Source organism: Platalea leucorodia, assembly GCF_965183815.1.
Source record: "Platalea leucorodia genome assembly, chromosome: 21".
In the NCBI taxonomy this organism is placed as follows: domain Eukaryota; kingdom Metazoa; phylum Chordata; class Aves; order Pelecaniformes; family Threskiornithidae; genus Platalea; species Platalea leucorodia.
Genome location: NC_138843.1, coordinates 4,265,294 through 4,290,868, shown reverse-complemented (window position 1 = coordinate 4,290,868; position 25,575 = coordinate 4,265,294). Strand labels below are relative to the sequence as shown.

At 45.9% G+C, this 25,575-nt stretch overlaps 1 protein-coding gene across 1 annotated transcript in view; it reads left to right on the top strand.

Annotated features, from left to right (window-relative positions):
• Positions 1-1,215: 1,215 nt before the first annotated feature.
• The window catches only part of FBN3 (fibrillin 3), a gene marked incomplete at both ends in the record, with an annotated part of 107,213 nt that continues 82,853 nt past the window's right edge, over positions 1,216-25,575 (top strand). Inside the window, 3 exons of the mRNA XM_082331014.1 lie at positions 1,216-1,385; positions 18,801-18,883; positions 21,110-21,208. Coding sequence (XP_082187140.1) covers positions 1,216-1,385; positions 18,801-18,883; positions 21,110-21,208 — 352 coding nt within the window. The remainder of the gene's footprint in view (positions 1,386-18,800; positions 18,884-21,109; positions 21,209-25,575) is intronic.

The following is a 25,575-nucleotide window of genomic DNA, read 5'->3' as shown; positions in this document are numbered from 1 at the left end:
GGCCTTGCTCAGGGCAGAAGGTCTCTGGGGGCTGAGAACCTGCCTGGGTGTGATTCAGGGCCAAACCCTGCATCTGGCCCCTGCCCGGCTGTGGCCATCTCGCAGGCTCAGTTGCCAGCCCCAGCCCCGGAGAGCTGGCCATGCTGTGCTTGCCCCAAGGTGCATCCACAGCCAGAGGTTTGAGGGGTCTCCTTGCTGCCTCCATTGGCCCAATCCACCCCTCCACAGAGGCTTTGGGCACTACATCGTCCCCCTCCCCATGGCCTCTCGTGCTTGGCTGTCTGTCCCAGCTCACCGGCTCTCCTTCAACAGCCCTCCAGCATGCCCAGCCCTCCACCTTCTCCTCTGTCCCTTCACCCTCCATGGAAGCCAGGCTTAGCTAAACGCACCATGTCTTCATGCTTTAGCCCCAGCCCACAGTCTTCCATCTCGCTCCAGCCCACGATGACCCTTTTGCCTATCGCAGCACTGGTGTCCATGTCCCTCTGATGGGTTTGCCAGCAGACCGCTCCCCTCGGCCAACTAGAATTATCACATATCTGGGAGGTTGTTTTCCAGCGACTGATCTCCGTGCCATGGCCTGTCTGGAGTATGATGCAGTAAAATAGAGCTGTGGGACCTGGGAAGATGGGTCCATAAATAAGATCTGCTCTTTCTTGAAGTTCTGGTCTCCTCTTGCTTCATAGCCCTGCATCTCCTGTTGCTCCTCTGAACCAAGGCGCTATGCCGAGGGTATTGTAACGCACCACCATGGGCAGACCTGGGACAGATGTGCTTTTGTCAGTCTTTGTTTTTCTATCAGGAAGGCAGGAAAATAGATGCAAGGGGCAGAACCATGACTCTTGTAGATCTTCTCTTGGTTTCCAGCTCTTGGGAAAGAATGGTTTGGCAATGCTGTGGTAGGGAATGACAGCGTGAACATGTTGGCTGCATGTGCAAGGAGCCAAACTCGCTGTGACTGTATGACCCCACTTTATTAACCCTGGGGAGGGGCCGCCTGGGATGATCAATCATTTTAAAAATGTGAAAGCCCTTAAGAACACTTGTGTCTCTCTTTCTCTTTCCTCTGTCTTTGCTTCTAGAAAGGGAACGGCAGGACGGCACCTTGGCACTTAGGGGCTGCTGCCAAAAACCATCCTCCACCAAGGCAGCAGGGACCCTGCAGCTGGAAGAAGCTTTCGGGGCAGCCGGGGGAATTGAGGAATCCGTGCCATCATGGGGGTATTATGGCTGGCCAGGTTCATGCTGGGATGTACAGCAGTTATGTACGTGGAACAAGCCCAGGGTCAATATGAAGGGGACTTGCAGACAGACAGATTTGCAGGCTACGAGGAAAGACAGCCAGCAAACAGAGTGAGAAGAAGAGGCCAAGACACTTTACGAGGGTACGTTTAATGTTCTTTTCTATTTTACAAAGCAGAACTTGGTTTATTACCGTAGCACATTAGAGACATGCGTACGGAATTGCCTTTTCTGTCCTTTCCTTGAGCTCAGGAAAGAATCTGCTCTGGAGACCTACGGTAGGAGGAAAGCTCCTGCCACAGGGGACAACCAAGCAGACTCCGTGCGAGCAGAGAGCTGTGCACCTAGCTCTGCTGCTTTGTTCAGTGGATCGCAGCGCCGTAGGGCTCGCCTGCCAGGACTGTGAAGAGCCATCCACACCCTGCCTGTTTGTGGGAGGGATGCTGGGCATTTACCTGGAGGGATGGCTGTGGCTGGGCTTTCCACCATCGCTAGTGGGGATGCTGTCAACTCAGGTCTTGACCCTAGAGTTGTCTTTGGCTCTCTGCTACCTGTCAATGCTCTGGGCTGTATTGAGAGGTTATTGCCTCTGATGGCTGCTTTTACACGATGATTGTTGCTAATGGGAAGACGTCACGCTAAGTCCCTTGTTGTGCAGCATAGCTGTGGCTTGCGGTCTCATCTATAGACAAATCAGTGCGAGAGCTGGACCTGTGAGCGTTTTCCACCTGAGGAGGGAGACAGGGCTCAGCTAGAAAATCCTGAAGCTTGTGCTGGAGCTCAGCTGTATTTGCATGCTCTCAAGATGGTTCCTGGCCCCAGCATTGATTCTGGGTTATTTTAAGTCTGCCTGGCTGTAGTTCTTGGAAAGTGTTCCTGTGTCAGTGGGCAGAATCAGAGCAGAACGTGATACACGCGCGAAGCCTGGGCTGTGCCAGAGTCCTCCGGCACTTGCTGGGGAATGCTTCTTGAATGGGATGGAGTGCCGTGCTTTCAGCCCAGACAGTCAAATGTGCTGTGTTTGGGCTGGAGCTGGAACACAGAGCCTGGCCGTCGAGCTGCCAGGGGCAGGGCCGTGGGGCTGGCGGCATCTGCTCTTGGAATTCAAATGTGCATGGCCACTCCCTCCTGCTACGGTGGATTTGGAAAAGATGGACAGCAACTGTCCTGGGGGTTTGGTCTTCTCAAAACTAGCTACCAAAGGCAGCCATTAGCTCGCTCACGGGGTAGGGACACCCTGTGTCTCCCCCAGTATGATCCATAAGTACTTCTGCCATGCTCCTCTCTTTGAGTCCATCACCCCTCAGATAAAACATCCCAAATCTTTATGACTAACGGGGATGAAGGCCATTTCTTGAAAAGGATGGGATGACAGTCTACCAGATCCAGAGACTCTTGTTCAGCCTGGCTGCCCAGGGCTGTGTGTGATTGATTACTATGCTCATAATGGGGATAGAAAGGATTGGAAGGAGTTGACATGTGCATGGATAATCCTGTCTCATGTAGCCCTGTGAAGAGAAAGGAAGGGCAGAGCAAGGCAACGACGAGTATTTCCATTCCCCCGGGACCTGAGAGAAGGTCACTGGTGTCCAGTGGTCTTATGGCACTCAGTGATTTTAGGTGACCAGATCCTGTTTTCAAAAATGATTTACAGCTTAAATCCTTTTGACTTTTGGTCCAAATCCCAAGTGCATTTTAAAAATGAAGCCCAGATTCCCAAGTTAGAAATTACTTCTGAAAACCCTTCTCTACTTTAAAGCCTCAGACATGGAGCAACATTTAAGTAAAGTAATACCAAATTATCGGTTGTGTAAGTTCCTAAAGGCCACACAGTAAGTTCGAGGCCGGATCAGAATCAGGCCTGAAGTGTCTGGCTCCCAGTCCCCTGCAGGGAGCCGAGGACCACACTGCTACCTCTTTCTCTTCTGCTTTCCTCATGCCCTCTGAAGCAATTGCTGTAGAAAAAGAAAAAAACCCCACTGGGATAAGTGCGAGGTCTGTTTAAGGAAGTCTGTGCAACTATAATTTAAGACAACTGAAGAATCATTGTTTCTTGGCCCTTGGGAGACAACAGTCTTGTTTCAAGGAGGGGGGAATCTTGGTGGGCAACGCAGGGGAAGCTGGCAAAATTCAGAGTGGCTGGAGCTGCTGCCCCAGGCGCTTCCCATGCTCTGTGTCAAGTGACCCTGATGGTCTCCTAGGTTTTGTGTCCAAATCTCTCCTTCGGGATTTCCAGCCCTTCAGCAATCTGTCTTTAAAATCTCTATTTTACAAGCAGATAAAAACCACTTGAGATGAGAAATCTATTGAAGAGTGATGTTTTAAATAATGTTCTGCTGGGCTTAGAAAGCAGCTACAGATGTCACCAGCTGTGATGCTGTAGATGGGTCTGGCAGCCAGTGAAAGCCATCTCCTGCAGAGCCACAGACCCAGTAATTCTTGTTGTAGATTCCCCAAACAGCGCTAGTCCCTCATCCTCTGTGCTCTGCCTTGAAACGGTTCTGGAGAGTTGCAGTTGTGGATCAACATCTTCTCTGACCTGGATTTTGCTGCCTTAAGGTGTCAGGATTCTTTGCTGCTGTGAAATTTAACTGTTTGATACACTTCTTTGGGAAAATCAGATAAGTCATAATTTAAGGTTTGGTTTACTCACAAACTAGCACTGCAGTAGCAAAAGAAATGAATGAACAGTGAGTTTTCTTGGTGCAACTTTAAATGTAAAGGAAGGGAGGGTTGTCTTTTTGAATTTGGTGTTATTTTACAACATGGGCATGCAGATGGCTTATCCTGACTATTGCAATTTGTAGAATCATCTATTCTATAATGCCACACCTCTAAGCACACATCTGAACCTCTGAACACGTTTATCTGTGGTGTCTGTTTTAGTAGTTTATGATACCATTTCAAATATTTGTTTTGGCATTGGCTTTCAAAGACCCACAACTTTCTTCTTCAGAGAGATACACTAATTTCTTCAACTTTCATCTGAAATATCTTTGGTTTTGAGACTTTCTTTGGTTCTGAGGCTTGCATGAAAGGAATTTAAATAGAACTGGAACTGAGATACAGCAAAGCTTAGCTGCATCACATGGGCCTGAACTGGCAGCTTCCCTGGTCAGCCCTGGGCCACCACCCCCAGCCACCGTCCTGAACACTGATTTCTGTGAGATGTTCAAAAGTTTGTATATCGTTCTGAACGGAAGGAAGCGGACAAACAGAGTTTGAGGATTCACTGGTTAGATCTAATGATGATGCAGTGCAGAGTCCTAACTACTTCTTCCTCTTCTCCATTGTGGAAACCTGCTCAGGGCTTCTGGACTGTCTGTAGCCCTGTCTTATTTGTTCCTTGAAATAATTTGTTTTCCCAACACAAGTTAGTGTTTTCCTTTCATACACTATGCATGAGATCGTCTATCCTGCCAGATCTCAAAGCCTTTTACAATGTTAACATGCCATTTGCAGATCACGTTGTCCATGGCAGAAATACTTTTGCTCCCAAAGTGGAATAGGACAGATACATTAAAGGACTTAAAGTACAATCCCCTTATCTTGACAAGCTAGATCAGGCTTTTGCTCTACCATTTATTCTTGTATATGTGCCTCCTTTTCTCCTGGGTGGGTGGAACCATGGATTCCCTCCATCCCTAAGTTGTGTTATATCAATTTGGACAAGAAAACAGAATCCCACTAGAACTGCACAGAGAAGCGTGACCCAGATGTTTTTATAGGGAAATTCTTACCAACTTCTGGAAGAACCAAATACCCAAACATATTCAGTGCTTCTTCCTTCATTTTTTCTTAAATATCTTCTACTCCTACACATAGCACAAATAACTTCCTGTGGGTTTCCCAGGAAAGTCTTGAGTAAGCCCAAGTCGCAGAGGATATCTGCTCTTTTGGTAGCAAGTTACTTTGCGTGAAGTCTTGGTCAGCTAGTACTAATAGAAATACACAGAATCATTTAATATTATAGAGCTCGTAGCGAGAAACTGCTCTCTAAGTAACTCCAACGTGACCCACACAAGCTCTCCTTGCTGATGTCTGGGGTGAGCTGGCTGTGCACGAGGACAGTTGTAGATGTCTTGTTGGGAAAAGAGGCTTCAGCAATGCAGGAGGAAAGATTATGTTTCTGCTGGAAATATATTTCTTTGGAGCTCTGTTCCCATGCCAGTCTCCTTTAATAAAGGGAAAAGTATGAAATAAATGCAAAGCATGAAATAAATGCAAAATAAACAAGCCTGTTATTCACCAATGCTTTTACAAATAACAATTAATAAAGTAATGTGGAGCAATAAATCACAGCCAAAGCCGTGATTTAATCTGTCCTTAAACTCATTAAAGTAGAGACAATTTAAAATGACCGTCTCCTGAAAGGAACAGCACTGACAAATCCATTTATGAGGCAGGATTTGAATGGGATTATTAGTTTAATGAACTATTGAACAGTTTCCAAGAGTAAGAATGTGTTTAACAAAGGGGAAAGAAAAGATGATTAGTCTGCAGCCAGCTGAGCTGTTTGCTGGCAGTATGGTTTCCTGTAAGTTCATGGCTGCCTGTTTTTTCAAGTAAGAATAAAGGCTCAGCTATAGCCTGACTTTAAATACAACGAATTATGTCAAGCCCATTAATTATGAAATGGCCACTGCAATTGAGAAGATGGATGCAGAGGGGATGTTTGGGGCGGCATTTGTCATACCTCTTCCGTTGCTCTGACTTACACAAAAAGACAGAGAGGTGTCTAAATGAATTGTGGGGAATGGGGATATGAGGAGTTTCCAAGCTGCTCTCCTGTAGATTTTTTTGGCACCTTCTTAGTTTCCAGCTTGTCACTTGGGAATGGAGAGGAAAGGCACGTTGCAGCTGCAAAGCACCAGCAGCGGAGGAGTTGCTGGGATGTGGATGAACTCTCCATCCACCACCCTAAGCTTGGAAGCTCAGATGCAGTGGAGAGAGGAAGCCATGGGCTGTGATTCTGGGCCACATGGCACCAGTTTAAACTGGAGCTGACACTGGGATGACTCTTAATGTCAAGGGGAGATTGGACATAGCAAAGACAAGCTTCACCACTTTCACAGTTCACCCTGAGATGTGCACAGAGAGCAGCTGATTTCCATCAGCATTTTAATCCAGCTCCATCCCCGACATTGCAGTTCCACCAGCATCTTCGTACAGGAGTTACAAAAGGTTTTTTTGGACCAGGAGCAATTGTAATTTTCTTCACTCTCACTGTAGGTTTATCGGAAGCATGTGCCTTTAGAATGAGCTGGTGCCCAGAACACAACCAGCACTGTCAGATGTTTCATGATTCAGGCCCTGATTCTGCCTCTGCCAAGTTCAAGCGTAACGTTTTAGTTGACTTCGTTGGAAGGAATAAGCCCTAAGTGGGAGTCAGGGAATCTTTTCTGCAGTGTTACCATCTCTGCTGCTACTGTAAATCTAGTGAGAGGTATTGATTTCCTCAAAGTCCCAGGGTGGAGTCCTTTAAATGCAGAAGCTCAGCTTTTATTCCTTATAAAAAAATTGATTTCTTGACCTTGAAGTTGTAGAAAACTCCCTTGAAAATGAAATCCTGTTTTGAGTAAGAACTAAGGTGCTACTAAGAGACAGTGGAAGCTAAAATGTCCCATTTCTTAACTTAATCCTGTAGTTTGGGCAACCAGAATCTGTCCTACTGATTGTGTGGGTTGTTTGTGAAAAAGGCCCTGTAACTACAGTGATTTAAATACTTAAAAAAGCAAATTTTTAGGGTATGTCACTAACTACACCAACTGAAACTACACGCATGTGTAGCCAAAGAGTAACAGGACTCCAGTACTTATTAAAAATTGCTGTCTGAAATGGACTGTGCCGCTTGTGGTTGCCCATGTGCCATTGCTGTTGGACTAGATGATCGTTGTAGGTTCCTTCCAACTGAAATATTCTATTCTAAATACTGGTTTCATTACAAGATGGTGAAATCCGTGTTCACGGATGGATAGAGGACTCTCCATCTTCAAGGAGGTAGCTTTGGGGCATCTCCACTTGGAAATGATGAGGAAGAACATGGTCAAACTCTAGGAAGGCTTTCTTGCCTTCTCCCACCACATTCCTGCCCTGGGCGGGATGTGAGTCTCTGTGCTCCAAGGCTTGCTAAAGCTCAGTTTAGAGTGAGCATACATCACTTCAGTAAAGGTGCAACTGGAGCTTCTGTCGCTGTGATCCAGTCACCTCTCGAGCACATCTTGGCTGCTTCCAGGTCCACATGCTCCACACATGATATTTATTCATAAAGCCAGAGATTAAACATTACAAACAACAGAAGGAACAAAATTATCGCAGTAGCTGGAAACTTCTGACTTCTTGTTCCTAAATTTTCCTTATGTCTTGATTTATATCGTGAAATGGTTGATCTTGGACTTCTGACCTAGGCTGGTTTCTCTTGTTATTGGCTGGGAACATGAAGGCAAGTATTGGCATGGCAAAAGATTATCTGGCGTAGAAGTTAATAGGTTATATGGGTTTTGTTTGGAAGTTTTAAGAACTGGATTTGAAGTTTTGATTTATTTCAGAATTTAAGGGGGGAAAAAAAAAAAAAGATGGAAGAGTTGGTAATGCTGCTTTCCAAATGAAAGTGTTAAGCTGTTCTTGGAAATCAGTTGCATTTTTAGTCTTTTTCAAAGGAAAGTCGTCTCTGTGGTTCCTTGCTGATCTATAGGATTATGCACGAATAAGGGAAGATTTTCCCTACCGTCACTCATACAAAATGTGTGAAGAACTAAATAAAGGTGGAAAAATGGTATTATTGACAAAGAAAAGGTGTATAACAAAAGATTTTATAGACTGCCTTTGGTTAAATATATATATATATATCTCTCAAACATTATTGGGCTTGAACTTGGCATTAACCTAAGTAGATGGAATCCAAAACCTATAGTCTTTGTAAGTCTTTCCTTGCATTTTGCTTCATTCCTATCATGCATCTTTTAAAAATTATTTCCACCTCTCTCTCTCTGTGTTTTTTTCATAATTTTCAGCTAAAATTCAGGTGTCTACCCTGGAGTCAGCTTTGCATGGCTCAGATCACCTAAACTTGGGCAGTACTTTGTTGTAAGCATAGAGATTTATTTTGGTGTGAGCTAGTCGCCTTGGTGGCAGCCAGGCAACCTTCTCTGCTTGGCTTTCTTTCTATGTATGTGTGTCTGGAGTCCACGTGTGGAAGGGGTCCTGGGAGACCTCTGCCTGAGCGCAGGGAGGACTTTTGAGTCAGAGCTGCAGTTTTGTGCTGGGGATCCAGACGTCCCTGATGGGACCTCCCTCCGTTGTAGGCTCTTGTTCAACCACCTTACTGAGGACCTTACTGATAGCTGCATCTTGGCAGGAGAAGGAAACGGGGCTGAGATACAGAGATCTGTAGTCTTTCAAGACTGCATCTCTGTATTTGAGATGGCCTGACCCCAAGGCACCCAAAGCTGCTCTCTGCTCTGAATTATGGTAGGAAATTCAGCCGTGGGCACAGAGACAGGAGAAGTACCATCAAACATTAAAAAGGCCTATGTAATGCTGTTTCCATTTCAATCCAAAGACAATTTAATATGTATTAGAGGTAGAAATGTAATAACCATCTGGAAAAATATGTTAATTTCTCCCTGTTTTCTAATAATATAAAAATGAAAACAGTAAACACCTGAGTAACTTTGTTTGAAACTACATAATTGCTCAGCTAAAAGGCGTATATTTTGATATCATACATTTTCCTGGTTAATTAAAGAAAGTGCTAAATTAGATGTCAAAGCTCTCTCTAATTTCAGATCATCCATTCTCTAGGAAAAAAATAAACATAAACCCAGAGATTAAAATAACTACTTAAATTAAGGCTTCCTTTCTGTTAACTAAAATAACCAAGAAAAAGTAGTCTCTGTTCACTTAAATCAATCTTTCTTGTCCAGAGCTCCTCCTTGGTTCTGGGAGGAGGAGCAGTCGGTGATGCGCTCTTCCACCTCTTCCCAAACCTCCCCATTTTCTTAAGGAGAGCCACTGAGGATCAACAGCTGAATGCAGGTGCTTGAAAGGCTCTGCTTTCTTTGAGCATCTTATGTCAAGGTCTTCGGAGTCCCAGCTACTCAGCCTGGGCTCAAGCAGAGAGGCCAGCACAGATGAGAGAGGTGCTCAGTAATGCTACCAGGGTTCGCTCAGGAGGGAGCTGTGCACCAGTTCACACCACCTTTATCCTTGCAGATGGAGGTAGGGGTGCTCCAGTGGCTAGGGAAAGTAAAGGGTCTCCAGCAGGAATGTGAGAGACACCGTAAGTCCCAGGCTTTGGTGAGATCAGAGAAAAATGTTTCTGTTGCCACAGATGTATTACTGAGTCGAGTATTACAGGTATTGCTGAGAGCCTTAGGAAAGCGATCCGTAGCTCAGCTCAGCAAACAGCTTCAGGATGTGCTGAATTCTGAATACTTTTGTGCTTGCAATATTACCCGGCAAAATAGCTGTTAGCAGTTTTAAGGTGTGTGACTTCTGCTGGTGGTAACAGAAAGTTAGCATCTCTGCACCTTTAAAACTGAATTCTTAAAAACAAAAATAGTTGAGATCACTGGGACTTGAACTCCTTCCTAAAAGCTAAACAGATGCTGGGCTGCTTTGCAGAACAAGAGGATGATGGTTCAGGTGGGAGGAATTAAGCATCTCCTTTGCAGGACTGAGTCAATATCCCTATGCGAAACAGGGGGTTGCCTGGGTAGGAAGAGCTGGCTTCTCCGCTGGTATTGCTCTGCTTTCTCATTTGCAAATTACTTATCAAACTGTATCCATTGCATGAGCACGTATAGGCCTGGGGAAGTATGCAGTGAACACAGACTCATAAAGCTGATAAATCACTGAAATAAACACTTGCAGTACATTTGAGGGATCTGGTAAGTCAAGAACTAGGAGGACGCAAATGTGCTCCCCTTTAGGCCAAGGATCCAAAAGTCAGCATTGTTTCAAATCTGTTCTCATGCCATGACACAATCCCAAATCCCTCTGGGTGGGGAGATGCAAGACCAAAAACCACTATCACATTTGGCAGTAATTATTGTCCCCTTTGGTGATCTCCACTGAGGCCAAGGGTGGCTGATGCCTGCAACGGTTCTCCCCAGTTATTGTGAGAGATGATCCCTGGGGCCCAGCAAAGAATCAGGCTAAGATCAAAACCAAAACGAATCTTGAATTACAGGAAAAGTTTCCAGCTCGGATGGAGAGGTAGGATCATCGTCCCTGGAAAAGCCACATGCTGAAGTCATATAAGACTAGAGAATGTGGTGGTGATAGTGATTCAAATTCATCTTATTTGATTCTTTGCACAGGCATGAGTTTCGTTATAAGAGAATAAGCTGCAGGAGGGAAAAGAATCTAAAAGAAAACTTCTGTGTCTTATCCCTAAAATAGCTCTTCTGTGTGTAGCAGGCAGCTCTCCTTTTCACAGTATCAAATCAGAAATCTTCACTAGCCTGGAATTAGCTAGATTGTCACTGAGTTGGTGAATTTATAGCAAAGGGTAACTCTGAATGGTTTGGGGAAACCTAGAGCAGTATTTGGGCTGATGGCCATTCCTAAAGCTGAGCAACCAGAAGTGCACGGGGAATTGGCCAAATCTGTTGCTGGATGATTTGATTTCCCCATAAATATTTCTAAGCTGAAACTTGAAGACAGAAAAAACCTGAAAATAAGGGACAGGGAAGGTAGCGACTGTAAGCATGCCAAGGGGTTTCCATTCATCCCCTGTGAGTTGTCAGAATTGCTGCTCCCCAACTGGATGTGTCTGCAGAGCACAAGAGAGATTTTCATGTCTCTCAAGATACCCAGAGAATACAAAGAGAGAAGAACAGAAAAATTGAGATTGGGTAAGGTTAATAGAATCCTAAAATTAGGAGATTGTGCTCAAGCTCTGAAGAGGGGGAAATCGCTCCCCTGGACCTGCTGGCCGTGTTTCTGATCTATCCCAGGATGTGGTTTGCTGCTGTTGTGGATTTCTCTTGCGATGAATCTGTTCCACCTATTTTGAGTACCAGTAGCACAGATGAAGTGTCTTATCTCTCGACCGTTAGGTTTGTGGCTGGATAGTTAAGCTGTGGTGCTTCTCATCCTGAAATCACCAGGTGTTGATCCCATGTGCTGGTGGGAAAGTTGCTGCTCACCCTTTTATAAAACACTGGGCTCCAGCCCTACTACTAGCCTGCACAGTTGTACTTTGGCAAGGCAGGAGGGTGGTTTTTACTGAGTGTTTTGTTTGAAACACTTGGAGAAAAAGGAATTCGTGCTTGGTCGCTTGCCTGACTTCCATCTGGGACCTGGTAAAAGTACAAGCCATACTTTTATTAACAAAGTCTTAGTTTACAAAAAAACGAAGCAGTATGAATTTCTGAGAGCACCTACTCTGTAATCTTGACTTGTTCTCATCATCCTAAAGAGAGCAGAGATGACCTGCAAGCGATGTAAAGTGTTGGAATCTCTGCCCTTACTGGAGACTCAAACTGGTCCAGAGAACCATTGCAGCAGATCCTGGCCGGACTCTCTCAGCTCAGACTCCTTTTCCCATTCAACAGGGAATATCTTGGAAAGCAGCGTTCAGGAGACAGTCACAGCACTGAGGACCTGTTTTCACCCAGCAGGAAGAAGCTTTAGGTTGTATCAAGGAGGGAAATAAAGAATGGCTGTGATAATAAGCAAAAGGGCCCCCGTGCTCAGGCAGCAGATACCCAGCCCAAACTTTTCCAGGCAGACACAAAGAAAGCGATGAGCTGGGAGAAGCGTTTGCTGGACCACTGAGCGTGCACCAAAGCAGACTAGCTGCAGGTCAGGGAGTCTCAGTCACTGGACAAAGGTCTGCACTTGGTGAGAAGAGCAGGAAATTGGCCCAAAGTAATGAACTATAGTGAATTCTTCCTGAATTAATACGTTGAATCCCCCCGGATGAGGCCAGCGAGAAGGAGAACACGTGAGCAGCCAGGGAGCAATCCCTGTGCAGACCAGAGCATCTCTGAGGATTACCCCAGCCCTGGCAAGCCACCAATTTTCATTCACTCCTGTCTTCCTCTAATTTAAGGAATGGAAATACCACTTCTGAAGGCCAGTGACAACTGAGGTACACTGATTACTTATGACAGGGGAGACAAATCCTGGGCTGCTGTTCCTGCTGTCTGGAAAGCACACACTACACGTAGCCAAGGGTTCATTAGCTGTGGGTCTTGCTGGACGGCAGGAGAAGTGCTCCTTGCAGGACACTGCAGTTATTACACAAATCAGCCCTGTAGTGACTGTTGCAGAGCTTTCTGAAGAAGGTTTGGGGAGTTCGTTCTAGCTGGGTATTCTTTCGCCCATGGCTGAAGGAGTGGACAAAGACCTGCGTGCACGCGTGTGTATTGAGGACGTAGCTGTGGAAGCTCAGGGTGACTTAGTTTTTGGCTAGCGTCTGAGTCTGCAAAGCATTCTCAGCCTGGACTTCACACGCTGTGCTGTCTGCCCTCTCCTACCTTTAACAATGAGTACGATTCTGCTGGGGTCACCCTAGGCATCTGACAATAACTGGCAGGACCGAGTCCTTTTCAGCTGCTTGCTCAGCTAATAGGCAACAACTCAGTGCTCTAGGCTGTCTTTCCCAGGCTTCTCACAGGAACAGGCTGCTGCGGCAACAGCCAGATGCCACTTGTGTTCTGTCCCCACAGGCGGGCTGGCACCCCAAGCCTGTGGGCAGTCTTGTGGTATGGACTGTCTCCCAGTCCTTGCTCATGCCTCCGACTCCGTTGTGGATTTGGGAGAAAGGCTTCTCTTGCTAACAGCCGTGCATTTTCACATCACATGGCCACAGCTCTGCTCTGCTTCAGTGGTTTTTTCTTGGCATCTCCCAATTCTCAGATGGAGCCACTGCCAGCAAGCAGCATTTGATGCCATCAATTGAAATTCATGCTTACTTTTTCCCGGCTTATCTCTATAATTCTATTGTTTATTTAAAGTGGACAAAGAAGACGCTATGGCCAGCATTGCTTTTCCCACTGTCCTTTCTTAGCATCGCTCTTTTGGCCGCATTCACTTTCATTAAAATAGTTCTCTAACAGCTGAGCTCTTTCAGCCTTTTCCTAGGCTGCACAGAAGGTGATAAGGGAAGAGCTGCCTCGTATTGGCAGGTCTATTTTTGCATCAGCTGAACCATGGGGGTGGACCGGCAGTGCGGTCCTTTGCCAGAAAGCATTGCTAGAAAGGGCTGGCACAAACGTGTCAGCCCTTATCTCCGTGGCTCTAACACCCAAAGGAAAAGTCACGTGGGCGTTAGCCCCATCTCAGCAGTACAACCGTGTCTCTCCAGGGCTGCGTCATGTCTGGATAAGACCCCCTTGCTACTGCTGGCTAGCAAGGAGGCAAAGCTGAGAGTGAGTAGGGTAAAAAAAAAACCCTCTTGATTTTTAATTTAGGACTGATTGTTATGAATTTTCTTAATAGTTCTGAAATGTCTGTGATTTTGATTATCAGTAGCAATCAAAATGTTGTGGGCAAGTTTATTGAGCTTAAAAGATTTTTCCTCTAACCTTGGCCATCCCATTCGTAGGAGCTCTTCGCCACAAACTATGGTTGCAGTTTTCTGTTTAAAAACTAAATGACATACCTTTTATCCACACCATCTTCCTGATGAGAACATGGGTTTCCAGCTTGTATTTCCCAGGATCGAGATAACTGGTATTAATTTTAAAAAGCAATTTTGTCACAACTTTGCTAAAGATGTTATTTTTTTCTTACAAAACAGCATTCTCCTTATTGAGTTATTGCTTTGGAATCTAATTTCATTCTCCCTCTAGGTCATTTCTGTGACACCATTAATTTCAACCCATTCAAAATGGATTCTCCCCATGTTTTGTTTTGAAACTCTGCTAATTTTTAGCATATGCTTATAAAGGTTCAGTTTTGGAGGAACAATTGTGATCTTGTAGTTTAGCTTAATGTGTGCCCAGGACCTCTCCCAGGATCCCCGCACAGAGCTCAGTGAAATCCTCGGCTGACTGCCTTCTAGAAAGAGGTGGTACTTGCCACCATAGTTAAAAATACCCACTTCATTATCAATTTCCTTCAGCTTCCACTTTCTTCTGTCTTAGTCTATGGGACTGATGCCAGATACCTCTTCCTTCACTGATTTTGACACAAAAAACCTCTTAGTCTTTTGCCTGATAAAATGCCTACACAATATGCTTTAATCTTCAACAAGGCTGAAGTAGCCTGAGGCCAGGGTGTGAAGATCATTAGTGTACTAAGGTTAATGGCTACCTTCCTTGCATAGCTGTTCACATCCATGTGTTGAGAAGGGGGGAACCAGCAAACAGATTCAGGTAGAAGTCAAATTGCAGTATTTGGTGCCTGGCTATGAGTTGTCTGGGCTGCCTACACATTGCATGGAGAGTCCTATATCAAAAAAAGATCATCCATCCTGCATGCTGGGAACCTGAGGGCTGAAACTTAGGCTTTACAGGACCTCCATCTGCTCAGAGTGATCTTATCTTATGCCAACCACAGGCATATGTCTACTTCTAACTGGAGATTTACACTTGAATATCAGTGGCAGTACCACTAGCTTTGTGTTTCATCCAACCTAATGCAACCAGGAACTGCAACCCAAGATGTTCCCCCATCTGCAGGGTACCTTAATCCATACCAGCAGAAACAGCTCTGCATTTCGACACTGGTGAGGCCGCACCTCGAGTGCTGTGTTCAGTGTTGGGCCCCTCACTACAAGAAGGACATGGAGGTGCTGGAGCGTGGCCAGAGAAGGGCAACGAAGTTGGTGAAGGGTCTGGAGCACAAGTCTGGTGAGGAGGGGCTGGGGGAGCTGGGGGTGTTTAGTCTGGAGAAGAGGAGGCTGAGGGGAGCCCTCATCGCTCTCTGCAACGGCCTGAAAGGAGGCTGGAGCTGGGGGGGTCGGTCTCTGCTCCCCAGGAACAAGCGATGGGACGAGAGGGAACGGCCTCAAGCTGCGCCAGGGCAGGGTTGGGTTGGGTATTGGGAAAAACTTCTTCCCCCAAAGGGCTGCCAGGCCCTGGCCCAGGCTGCCCAGGGCAGGGGCTGAGTCCCCATCCCTGGGGGGATTTAAAAGCCAGGGAGATGTGGTGCTTGGGGACATGGTTAATGGCTGGACTTGATGATCTTAAAGGTCTTTTCCAACCTAAATGATTCTCTGATTCTATTCAAGGTCTCCTTTTAACTTCTGAGCACAGAAGAAGCAACAGATGCCCAGGCTTTTGGAAAATGTAGGCGCTTTTGAAGTCAAAATACAGATTTACTCTCCACCTCCAACCATAGCACCAAATTATTTTAGCAGAGCCCTTGACTCTGTGTTTGCTGGGCTGGTGAAGGAGGCTTCACATAGCACTGGGCAAATGCAGCACATACAGAAAAACAGTTGCCACAGCTTCTACACAGGTCGTTGTGTGCTCTGGGAAAATGAGAGCTGGGAAGCAGAGCAGCACCCTTCATTGCACAGAAAGTTGTTCAACATGGTCTGTGCCATGCAGGGATCTCCTAGTCACCGCGAAGAGTAGAAGCTAAGATTGCCTTTACGTGGGAACACCATTGCTCAGTAGAAGGTTCCTTAGAGTTTGCTCTCAGTCCAGCTCAGTGTTTTTGTCATTAATGCAAACACTGCCCGGTTCCTTTTTCCATGGGAAAGCATTCTACTTCTTCCACTTTGGAAAGGTACACCTGCAGCATGTCTGCTGCACATCTGCTGCGTGCCTGCTGCATGTCTGCTGCACATCTGCTGTGTGTGTCTGCACACGTGCTGCACTTCTGCTGTGCCCCTGTTTTGTGTCTGCTGTGCCTCTGCGGTGCGTTTGCTGGATGTGCTCTGCACGTCTTCAGTGTCACTGCTGTACATACGCTGTGTTTTTGTTACATCTGCTCTGCATCCTCTGTGTATCTGCTGCGTATCCGCTGTGTGTCTGCTTCATGTTTGCTGTGTTTTCTGCACGTGTTGTATGTATGCTTCACCTTTCTCACGTCTCCTGTGTATCTCCTGTGCACCTACTGCAATCACGCTGAAGGTGGAAGACTCATGTACGCCTGAGTAACTGATTCAGGGTGTTCTGGGATCCACTAGTCTCTCCCAGACAGAAAAGGAATCTGCTGCCCTAAAGCACTGCAAGTTCTTGCCAAAATCCAGACTTGAATCTGGTAGATGGGCCTTACAGAGTGCCGCCGAGACTGGCTGTCGTGCCCAGGGTGCACAGCCATCCCAGCACCCTTCGCCATCCCACTCCTGGCTTGCTGCAGGAGCTTGAGAACAGCAACCAGAGGAAGAAAATCTTCAAAAAATCCCCACTGCTCAGGTAAAATTTCCAGGCAGAAAGAAAGGCAAGTTCAGGAAAACAGACTAATGGCACACCTATTGTAACAGAGACCTCAGGTTTTGAGGAAGGCCAAGCAGGACAGGTTCTGCAGTGAGCACTTCATGACATGGGAGGGAAGCAGAAACCTCCGTGGTTAAAGCAGTTTCTACACGGCCACGGGCAATGGTTGGGATGCTGTTTTAAAGGAATGAAGGGAAGCTGAGACAGTACCGGCCTTATGCGTGTTCCTTTCTGGTGGCAGAATAACAGAGAAATAAAAAGGTACTGTTCCCTGGAAAATGAAATTAATTTGCTGATCTAGCTGAAGATCAGGGATTAATCAACACATTTTCAGAATGAAAAAAAAAAAACCCAAACAAATCAACCAATGCTTTTTGGAGTTTTTAAAAATCAGATATTGCTGTTGCTCCAGTTTGCCAAATCCATGTATTTGCTCCCATGCACCATATAGCTAGAGAGATTTCTACAGGTAGCTGTGACAGGCTGACAGTTGTGGAGGTGTGTTTCACGTTGAAATGAATTACGGTGAACATAAAATTACAGAATCACAGGACGGTTGAGGTTGGAAGGGACCTCTGGAGGTCATCTGCTCCAACCCCGCTGGCTCAAGCAGGGCCACCTAGAGCTGGTTACCCAGGTCCATGTCCACACAGCTTTTGACTATCTCCAAGGACGGAGACTCCACAGCCTCTCTGGGCAACCTGTTGTTCCAGTGCTCAGTCACCTGCACAGTGAAAAAGCGTTTCCTGATGTTCAGGTGGAACCTCCTGTGTTTCAGAAACATCCCAAACTGCATAGCAGAAAATGCCAAATCTGATTCATTCACATAACTGTCTGTGCAATGATGATGATAGCTGCTGTCACCAGCCCCAGGCAATCCGCTGAAGTGGTTGATGTGAAACTTAATTAGTAAAAATTAGAATGAGGATATAGAAATTTTGTACAGTAGATCCTGACAAACTAATCTGATATTTTCCTTCTCTTATCAAAGAGAAAATTAAAGGGTGATGTAACAACCTACATGGTCTACTGGGTGAAAAGACTGTTAACAAATGGTTCTTCAGTCCAGCAAGCAAAGATAAAACAAGATCCAATGGCTGAAAGTAGAAGCTAGCTAGACTCAGACCCCAAAATAAAGCATAGTTTTGACAGTGGGGATTATTACTCACTAGAAAACCTCCGAAGTGTATGCTCTTTCGCTGGTGATTTTAGTTCAAATTCTCATGCTCTTCTAAAAGATGTGATCCCTCAGCAAACCTCCAAGAGGCTGGAGGGTTGCTGGCCAGGGTCCAGGCAAGGTCTAAACTCTCCGTCTACACTTCTCTACTGCCTTCCCCCATCTGTCTGATCCTGTGTTAGAGCCCCAGCATCTCTGCAAGGGGCTGCGTTCTTGTGACTCCACACTTGACACTGTCACAAGAGTATGAACGTTACATAGGTTTGTGGTTTTCATGGGTTTGGGGGAGGAATTTTTCTTGGAAAGTCTGTTCCTGTGTGGATGCGTAGCATGGCACAACATGGTGTAAATGCCATGCTGAGGTATATGTTCAGGCTGGGTTTCCTGTTGTCTTTGTTATGTGATATTGATTAAGCCATCCAACGAACAAATGAAGACAAAGAAAACCATGGGTAGCCTGTCTGAGGGACAAGTCGGAGTGTGCAGGAATTTAATTGCAGAGTCAGAAAGAAAGAGCAGAACTTTGTCCACCTTATGCATAAACAGCGCTGCTAAGCTACGTTCACAAGGGACAGTTGTGCTCCTCCTGTTCAGGTTATCAAGACATTCACTTGCCTGTGGTCTCTAGGGTTGTCTGGTATCGAGGTCTCTCTCTCCTCCCATGGAAATGCAGGTCTCCAGCTGGCTGTGTCTAACCTTGTGGTATGGCCCCATGCCCTGGCTTCATGTCAGGGTAGACCTGGCTGTGCCTCAGTTCCTCACTCCTCCGTGTGGTCCTAAGAGGGTCACTGGAAGATCAGAGCCCCAAAGTGTTCTGCACAGGGAGGTCAGAAGCCCGTTATTAAAACAACGTATGGTGGCTCCTTTTGGTGGGAATTAAACATGGCTTGCTCAAACTCACAGTGAGGGAATGGAGTTTGGCAGAGAACTGTCACACAAGAGGTTATTCGGCTGCTCTCCTACGGTGCTGATACATGCTGAATTTATCCAATGGCACTGCACAGAAACAGAGGGAAAAAATTGTTTTTAATTTTCAGACCCAATGTCTGTGGCTCGAGGTTCCACTCCTACTGCTGCCCCGGCTGGAAAACGCTGCCCGGAGGGAACCAGTGCATTGTCCGTGAGTATCCATTTTCCTGTTAAGGGCACTGGGGAACTAACTGCCGTGTGGGGAGGAATGCATATCTCACACTTCAGCAGATGACAGAACATTTCATAATCCACTGGGACAGGAGCAACGATTGCTGGGAGTTCTCATCTCTGCTAGTCTTGATTAAAGCAGGGTGGTTGCAACTGGTCCCATTTAGTGCATGGCCTTTTATCTTCTGCCAAATTGCCACTGTGTTCCTTGTTGCTCGACAGTTTGTGTGCCTGCTTCAGAAGATTAGCCTCAAAGGAAAGCTATGGGTGACTCCTGAGAAAGTTATTTTAGGGCTGCTTGTTTAGATGAAATAATTTAGTTGCTGGAAGACGAGCTAGATGCTGACATTGCAAACATGATGTCATGAGACAGTGTCTACAGGCAGGAATTTGCATCTTTCTTTGAGTGGCCATCCAAAGCAGGATGCTGATTTAGATAAATCACACCTCTGTTTTGGCAGGTAGCTTTCCTGTTTGGAGTAGAGCATTATTGTACTCTCAAGTGCTGATATACACCTATAAAATCCATTAAGGAGCTGATGTTTTGCATTGCTGTAGGTTAAAGGCATGAACTATAGGGAGATGAAGGAGCCTGCCCTTTGGAGGACGCTCCCGTGGGAAGTGAAAGTCAGCTCAGGAGTAGATAAATGAGGTTCTCATTGGAGACAGTAAGGGTAATTGTACCTGCATTTGCTCATGCTTCATACTGAAACACAGTAAATCCATGGTGTCCTGGAGATATTAACCATAACCTGGACATACAAAATAGACAGCGCTATGGAATGCTTGTATCTGCTGGTATTTTAGCTTTCTGAATAAATCTTCTGCACTAGAGCACACTTGGAATTGTATGTGAATGCCCTTTTCCAAAACTTCCTAAAAATAATTGACAGTGGGAGGTTTCAAGTTGGGGAAAACAGTAGGCTCCTCTGGCAGGATCTCCCACATAATACAGGTCACATATTTCAGAAGTAATTCCACCTTCAGAGTCTAAAACTCAGCCATCTTAGAGAGAAACACCTCGTGTTTCCTAATGTACAGTTGTCTGGGACTTCAAATGTGCAAAACTGAGCCCAGAGCTGCAACTATTTTCCTCTCAAAGGAAATGGTGTCTGTTGTATTATGAGTGATGGGGCCAGCTGATGTGTCCTTGCACACAATGAGGAACCGGTGCCAGAGCATGGCATTTTACTCACTGGGAAGGGCAATAAAGAGGCATGATGACTCAAGAGTGAAATGCATCTGACTTCACCCCAGGTGATGGTAAGACCTGGAGTTCTGTGCCTTCTCCTTTCCCCACGAGAAGAGACAGGCAAACTCACAAAATCCCTCTCGCCATCCCATGGACAGTGGATGCCCCACCAAGGATGCAAGGCTTGAGTTTAATGCTGGCTGCAGCGAAGGGTTAAGGAACTCCCAGCCAAATAGCTGCTCAGTGGCATGCAGGGTTAGCGACATTCAGGGTTGTCTGCTGACTTTTCTCATAACTGTAAAACATGCCATCTGGGCTGGAGGTCCTCAGGGGACCGTGTGTTGTAATTGTATTTATAAAACACACAGAGATGAGATACTTTCATGGGGTTCTAATAAAATCTGTGCTTACACAGGTGGAACAATACTGCCAGCTATGCTCTTAGCTCCCATGGCACAGGAAGGGGAAGAGATTAGCAGGGGTCCCAGGCAAGAAAGGATGGGGACTGATATGAAGGCATCCTGCTGATGTGCATCTCTGGCTGACTCAGGCTCAGCCCCTCAGTCAACAGGAGATGCATCTCAGTAACAGCCAGTTTCCTCAGTGCCAGACCACGGACTGCAAAATGCTTCATGGAAACAGAAAAATTTTAAGGAAAAGAACAACCTGGCTCAGTGTGAACATCACTCGTCTCTGCTGAGAAACATTTGTAGCAGGCAAAAGTAGTGAAATGTGCCTTCCCCATCCTCTGCTGCTGAAAATGCAATGCGATAGCAGGACCAGGCACAGTCTGATAAAAGGAAGATGTCTCCAGGAACCCCCTGTGAACAAGTGGGTCCTTCCCACTGTTGCACCGCCCATGCCAGGGTCCTCCAAAGGTGCCCCAGGTTCCTCCCCAGGTTATGATTCTTAAAAGAGATGAATTCGCACCCTTTCAGCAGCCAAAAACACATCTGCGAGCAAGTTCACAGGCTAGCACATTGTGCTAATCACTGTGTTCTTCTCTTCCTCCAGCAATTTGCAGGAATTCTTGTGGTGATGGATTTTGTTCACGGCCAAACATGTGTACGTGCTCCAATGGACAACTTTCTCCCAACTGTGGCTCAGCTGGAGGTAAGAGAGCAGTGCTGGTGATTCTCCTCCCTCCGGAGTAGTTCTCTCTTAAAAATTTCCCAGTCACAATGAAAGGAAATCTCTGAAATATTTTGTGTTTTGGCAGCCAGGTTCTAATCTGAATTGGGCAGTAGTCGTGAAATCTTTCATTTCTTGTGGTGCTTTTACTAAGGGTCCTCCCTGCCCCTGATACCTGGAGAAAACTGGCAACCTGCTTGCAATTTCTGCTGCTTTGGTATGAGAAATCCTACAGGATGCAGCTCAGAAACCACATCTCACAGCAGCAAATAGCGACGCTGCTGCCAAAGAGTCCATCCACCTCTGGCTGTTCTTTGAAGTGGAATTAAATCTGTCATTGCTTTTGTTAACCAAATATTTTTTTTTCCAATGGAAAAATTAAGTTTTTCTTAGACTGTGATTTGGATGTCGGGGAGAATTGCCCAGCTTTTTTAGCAAACTGCAGTGACATGATGAAGTTGCACACTGGCAGAGCTGGGAATGCAGAAACTGCGTTGCCACTTTTTCTGCTTTGTTCTCCCATCTCAGACCTTCAGGACAAAAATCTGGAAAGCTCTGGGAAGAGGACTGGGTGGCTGAGGTTTCTGAAAAACAGACTGTGGAGGACTCAGCAGTGTGACAGTCACATATCCAGAAAGCGATTCCCATATCCCTCTGGTAATCCCTGCAGGAGGTATTCAAGACCAGAGCCTGCTTGCAACCGCTCCTTTACCCTGCAGCACATGGCTCTGCACAGAAAACAGTCCTCTTGCTTGAGTCTAAATCCTGAGAGCAAATGGTCTTGTGTGCTTTCTGGAAGGGAGTTACTGCTCCTCTGTGCCCCCTTTTCCACGGGGTTGTATTGCTGGAAAGAACCTGGGAGTTATGGTGGACTCCAGGCTGGATACGAGTCAATAGTCATGTACCAGAGGTTGGTGGCCACAAGTTGCCGCTTGGGATGTTCAAGCTTGGGATCCTTAGGCATGAAGAAAATTTTCTTACACTGGAGGGTGGTGCAGCGCTGGGACGGGTAACCAGAGCTGTGGGGGATTGCCCTCCCTGGGGCGTTTGAAGACTTAGCTAGACAAAGTCATAGCCAACTTGATCTGTGGGGAGGCTGGATGGAGATGTCCAGCAAGCCCTTCCACCCACGCCCCTGTAAGCCAGCACAGAGACCCACCTGGGTCAGTGCAGGCTACGCACAGGCCAACAAGTCTGCCCAAAAGGGCTTCAGTTGTTTCTAAAGTGAGAACAGTGTGTGAATGGGGGCTGGCCTGCACTCCAGATCTCGAAATGTGGGCGATGATACTGGGTGACGATTTGCACCTGACTGTATAAGCAGTCCACCCCTACATGATGACACTACACAAACACACCAGCCAAGAAAAAATCCTGCATCAAAGAAACAGAGCTGTGGCACGGTGTTGTTTTGAGAAGGCTGATTTTGCTAGTGGCTTATGTGAAATGCAGAAATTAATGGGATTTTATGGAGTCTTTTTAGGTCTTAGATGGCCATTGCTAGAGACAACCCAGAAATTTATTTTCCATTATTGCCCATCTGTAGGCAAGCTATTGTTAATAAAGTGACTTGCAGGCATCTGATTGAAGGCCAGCGAACTAGCCCCCCCAAACCTCAAAACCACATTCAGGGTGTGACTCAAAGAAGGCAATTCCCAGAATCTGATTCCAAAGTGCCACGTTGTCCTACGGCCCTGCAGATGTCCCCAGCAAGGGCTCAGCACCAGAGCCTATGTGTGCGCTGCTCCACAGACCTTCCCCGCGCTTTGCTGAGAGGAAGGTCCTGGAGACATGAAAGTTTCTGGAGTGAGGGTCCATATGTTAGCAATCACGGAGGAATGCAAGGAATGCTGTAAGCAGTATATACATTTGGGCACAGACCTGGCATTCCCCTGAGCCTGGGGTGGATTTCGGCATGCACTCGAGGGGGGTGGGTTCCTCTGCAGGGGCTTCATCAAATCTGGCATTCATTGTGGGGATGTTTGGATCTGCATTTATCATGAATGCTTCAGGGAGGTAAAGCAGACAAATTGTGCATTCCAGAGGCAATAAAAGCTGCTCTGCCTCTCTCTGTCATAACAAAAAGCTTGGTTTCCTACTTTGGGGAGTAAAGATATTTTAGGAGTAATTTGCAAGTGACTGTTTAGATAGTAGTAGTCAGTAAGCAGACAGAAAACCTGCCTGCAAACTCCACTACTGATGGCTGGCAGAGCAGCTGCAGCCACTGATCCTTTAAAATAAATTGTAGAACTAATCCAATCCAATCACGGGAAAAGTTAACTAGGGCGAGCTGTCATTCTCCTTTTCCTAGAACTTTGGTCTCTGCTACCCTGGAAAATCCTGACAAAGCGTAACAGGCCTTTAAATTCTTGGTTGAAAGATTTTCTTCTGCACTCCAAATCTGCAGGGGGTTCTAACAGTGCCAGCCTTGGAGATCAGTCAGGTGGTGATGGGACCTCAGGGCTTTTGCGATCGTGGCAGAAGTAAGAAATGGGACCTGCTCTGTGCAGGTCCAGGAATAGTCTTTCCCAATTAGTTGGAAAGTACCTGGATGAACATCAGGGCTCTTCTTATGTCCAGACCAAACTCCTAAAATTTCTCAGCTTCACTAAACCTTACCCCTTGCTGAATGCATTGAACGCGAGGCTCAGGATGCTGTATAGGGAAGAGCTCTGACAGATGGACAGCTCTGACAGACAGACACTTCCTAGCTACCTCTGTCTTTGGGCAGCCCTCCCAGATTTGCTGTGTGTAATTGCTTTCCCAGGGCTGATTAATTGTAGTGAGGGGTGTAGGGTAAGCATGTGCTGGAAACAGTGCCTTTTCCCAGAGAGACTGGTCTCATGTCTGACAATCTGGGCAATGCTTTGAAGCCTCAAGCTTAGTTTCCTTACTGATTAAGCTTTCATCTAAATTTGGCCTGATCTCTGGCCATAGAGCAATAGGAAGAATAGTAGACATCATGACTAATTCAAACCACACCAGCGATGCATGGATTAAATGTACAGCACATGTGCCGAGCATTTTGAATGCAAAGCTCTGAGGCTTCCCATTCCACTCCTCCTTCCTTTCAGGCTTCCTATGAACAAGGCGTCAACCGTATAATTATCCCTATTGGACACTTCGGAGTCCTACTACCTTTTGGACAGACATTTCACTTGCCCTGGCCCCAACTCTTCCCTGCTTGGAACTGATCTTGCTTGCACAGAGAAGACACAAGCCACAGCTGAGCATCCACTCACATATGCACTCTCCAGCCCCACCTTCTTCAAGCTGCCAAGTCACAGCCCCTCCTATCCCTGGCAGACATGAACTGTGGTGTACATGCTGAAAAACAGTTTTCACATAACTTGCTATAACCTCAGGCGCTTGCAATTTGAGTTGTCACATCTTACAAAGGAAGAATGCATTGTTCCAGGCGCTTCAGTGAAGAATGAAAGCTGTTTGACCTGTATTTGTAACTCAATGTTTAGCAGTAAACCTCCCCTTTGGGGCTCTTCTACTTTAATACCACATTCCTTAAACATTGAATAGTGATGAAACAGTTAAAGCCAACACTGGCTTTGTGTCTACATCAGGATAAAACTTCCCGACTCTTATTTATTGCTATTGTTTTCCTACAGTGCATTAGTCACATTCACCGTGTCATAATCTAGTGTGAAAGTTGGACTCTAACATAGAAAAAAGAACAGATATGTGCTTTTCTTTTCAGATTTCTTTAAAAAACCCTCTTGTATTAAATGAATCTCACCAGTAAGGCACCACAGTATTTGTAAAAGGAAGAGAAATATCTTAAAAGTTGATGGTTTTCCTCCACCAAAGAAATGCTGTCCCCCCAAACATCTCATACGTCTTTTAATACGAAGGCATTTTAAAGATTAGACAGCCCAGAATGTGAAAAGCGTGTTTTTAAAATGGAGCAATAATCTAAAAGAATAATAAAAAGGGTATGAAAATATTTGAAAAGTGTAGTGTCCTAAAAGAAAGAATTGTTTAGAATGACAGAGTTGTCAAAGAAAGGGAGATATCAGGAAATATGCCCTTGCTCGCAGTCTTGGCAGGACGTCCTGTAGAAAGGACAAAGCTGCAAATGTTTAATTGGGGTAGGTTCCTTAACGAGGTAAAATGATGAGTGTCTTTGGTTTCTGTGGAATGAGGTCTATTTATCTTACTCTGAAAACTGTTTGCCATAAGAGAACAATGATACCTTGCCCTGTGTGAGCTGAAGGATCACGTCCCCTAAATTGCTCCTAGTTTCACACTGCCCATCGTGTTCGTGGCTTTCCCCTGTCTGAACAGTTCAATGCTACCAGGTACAGGAATAATAAAAATGTCTTATGTCTAGGGAACAG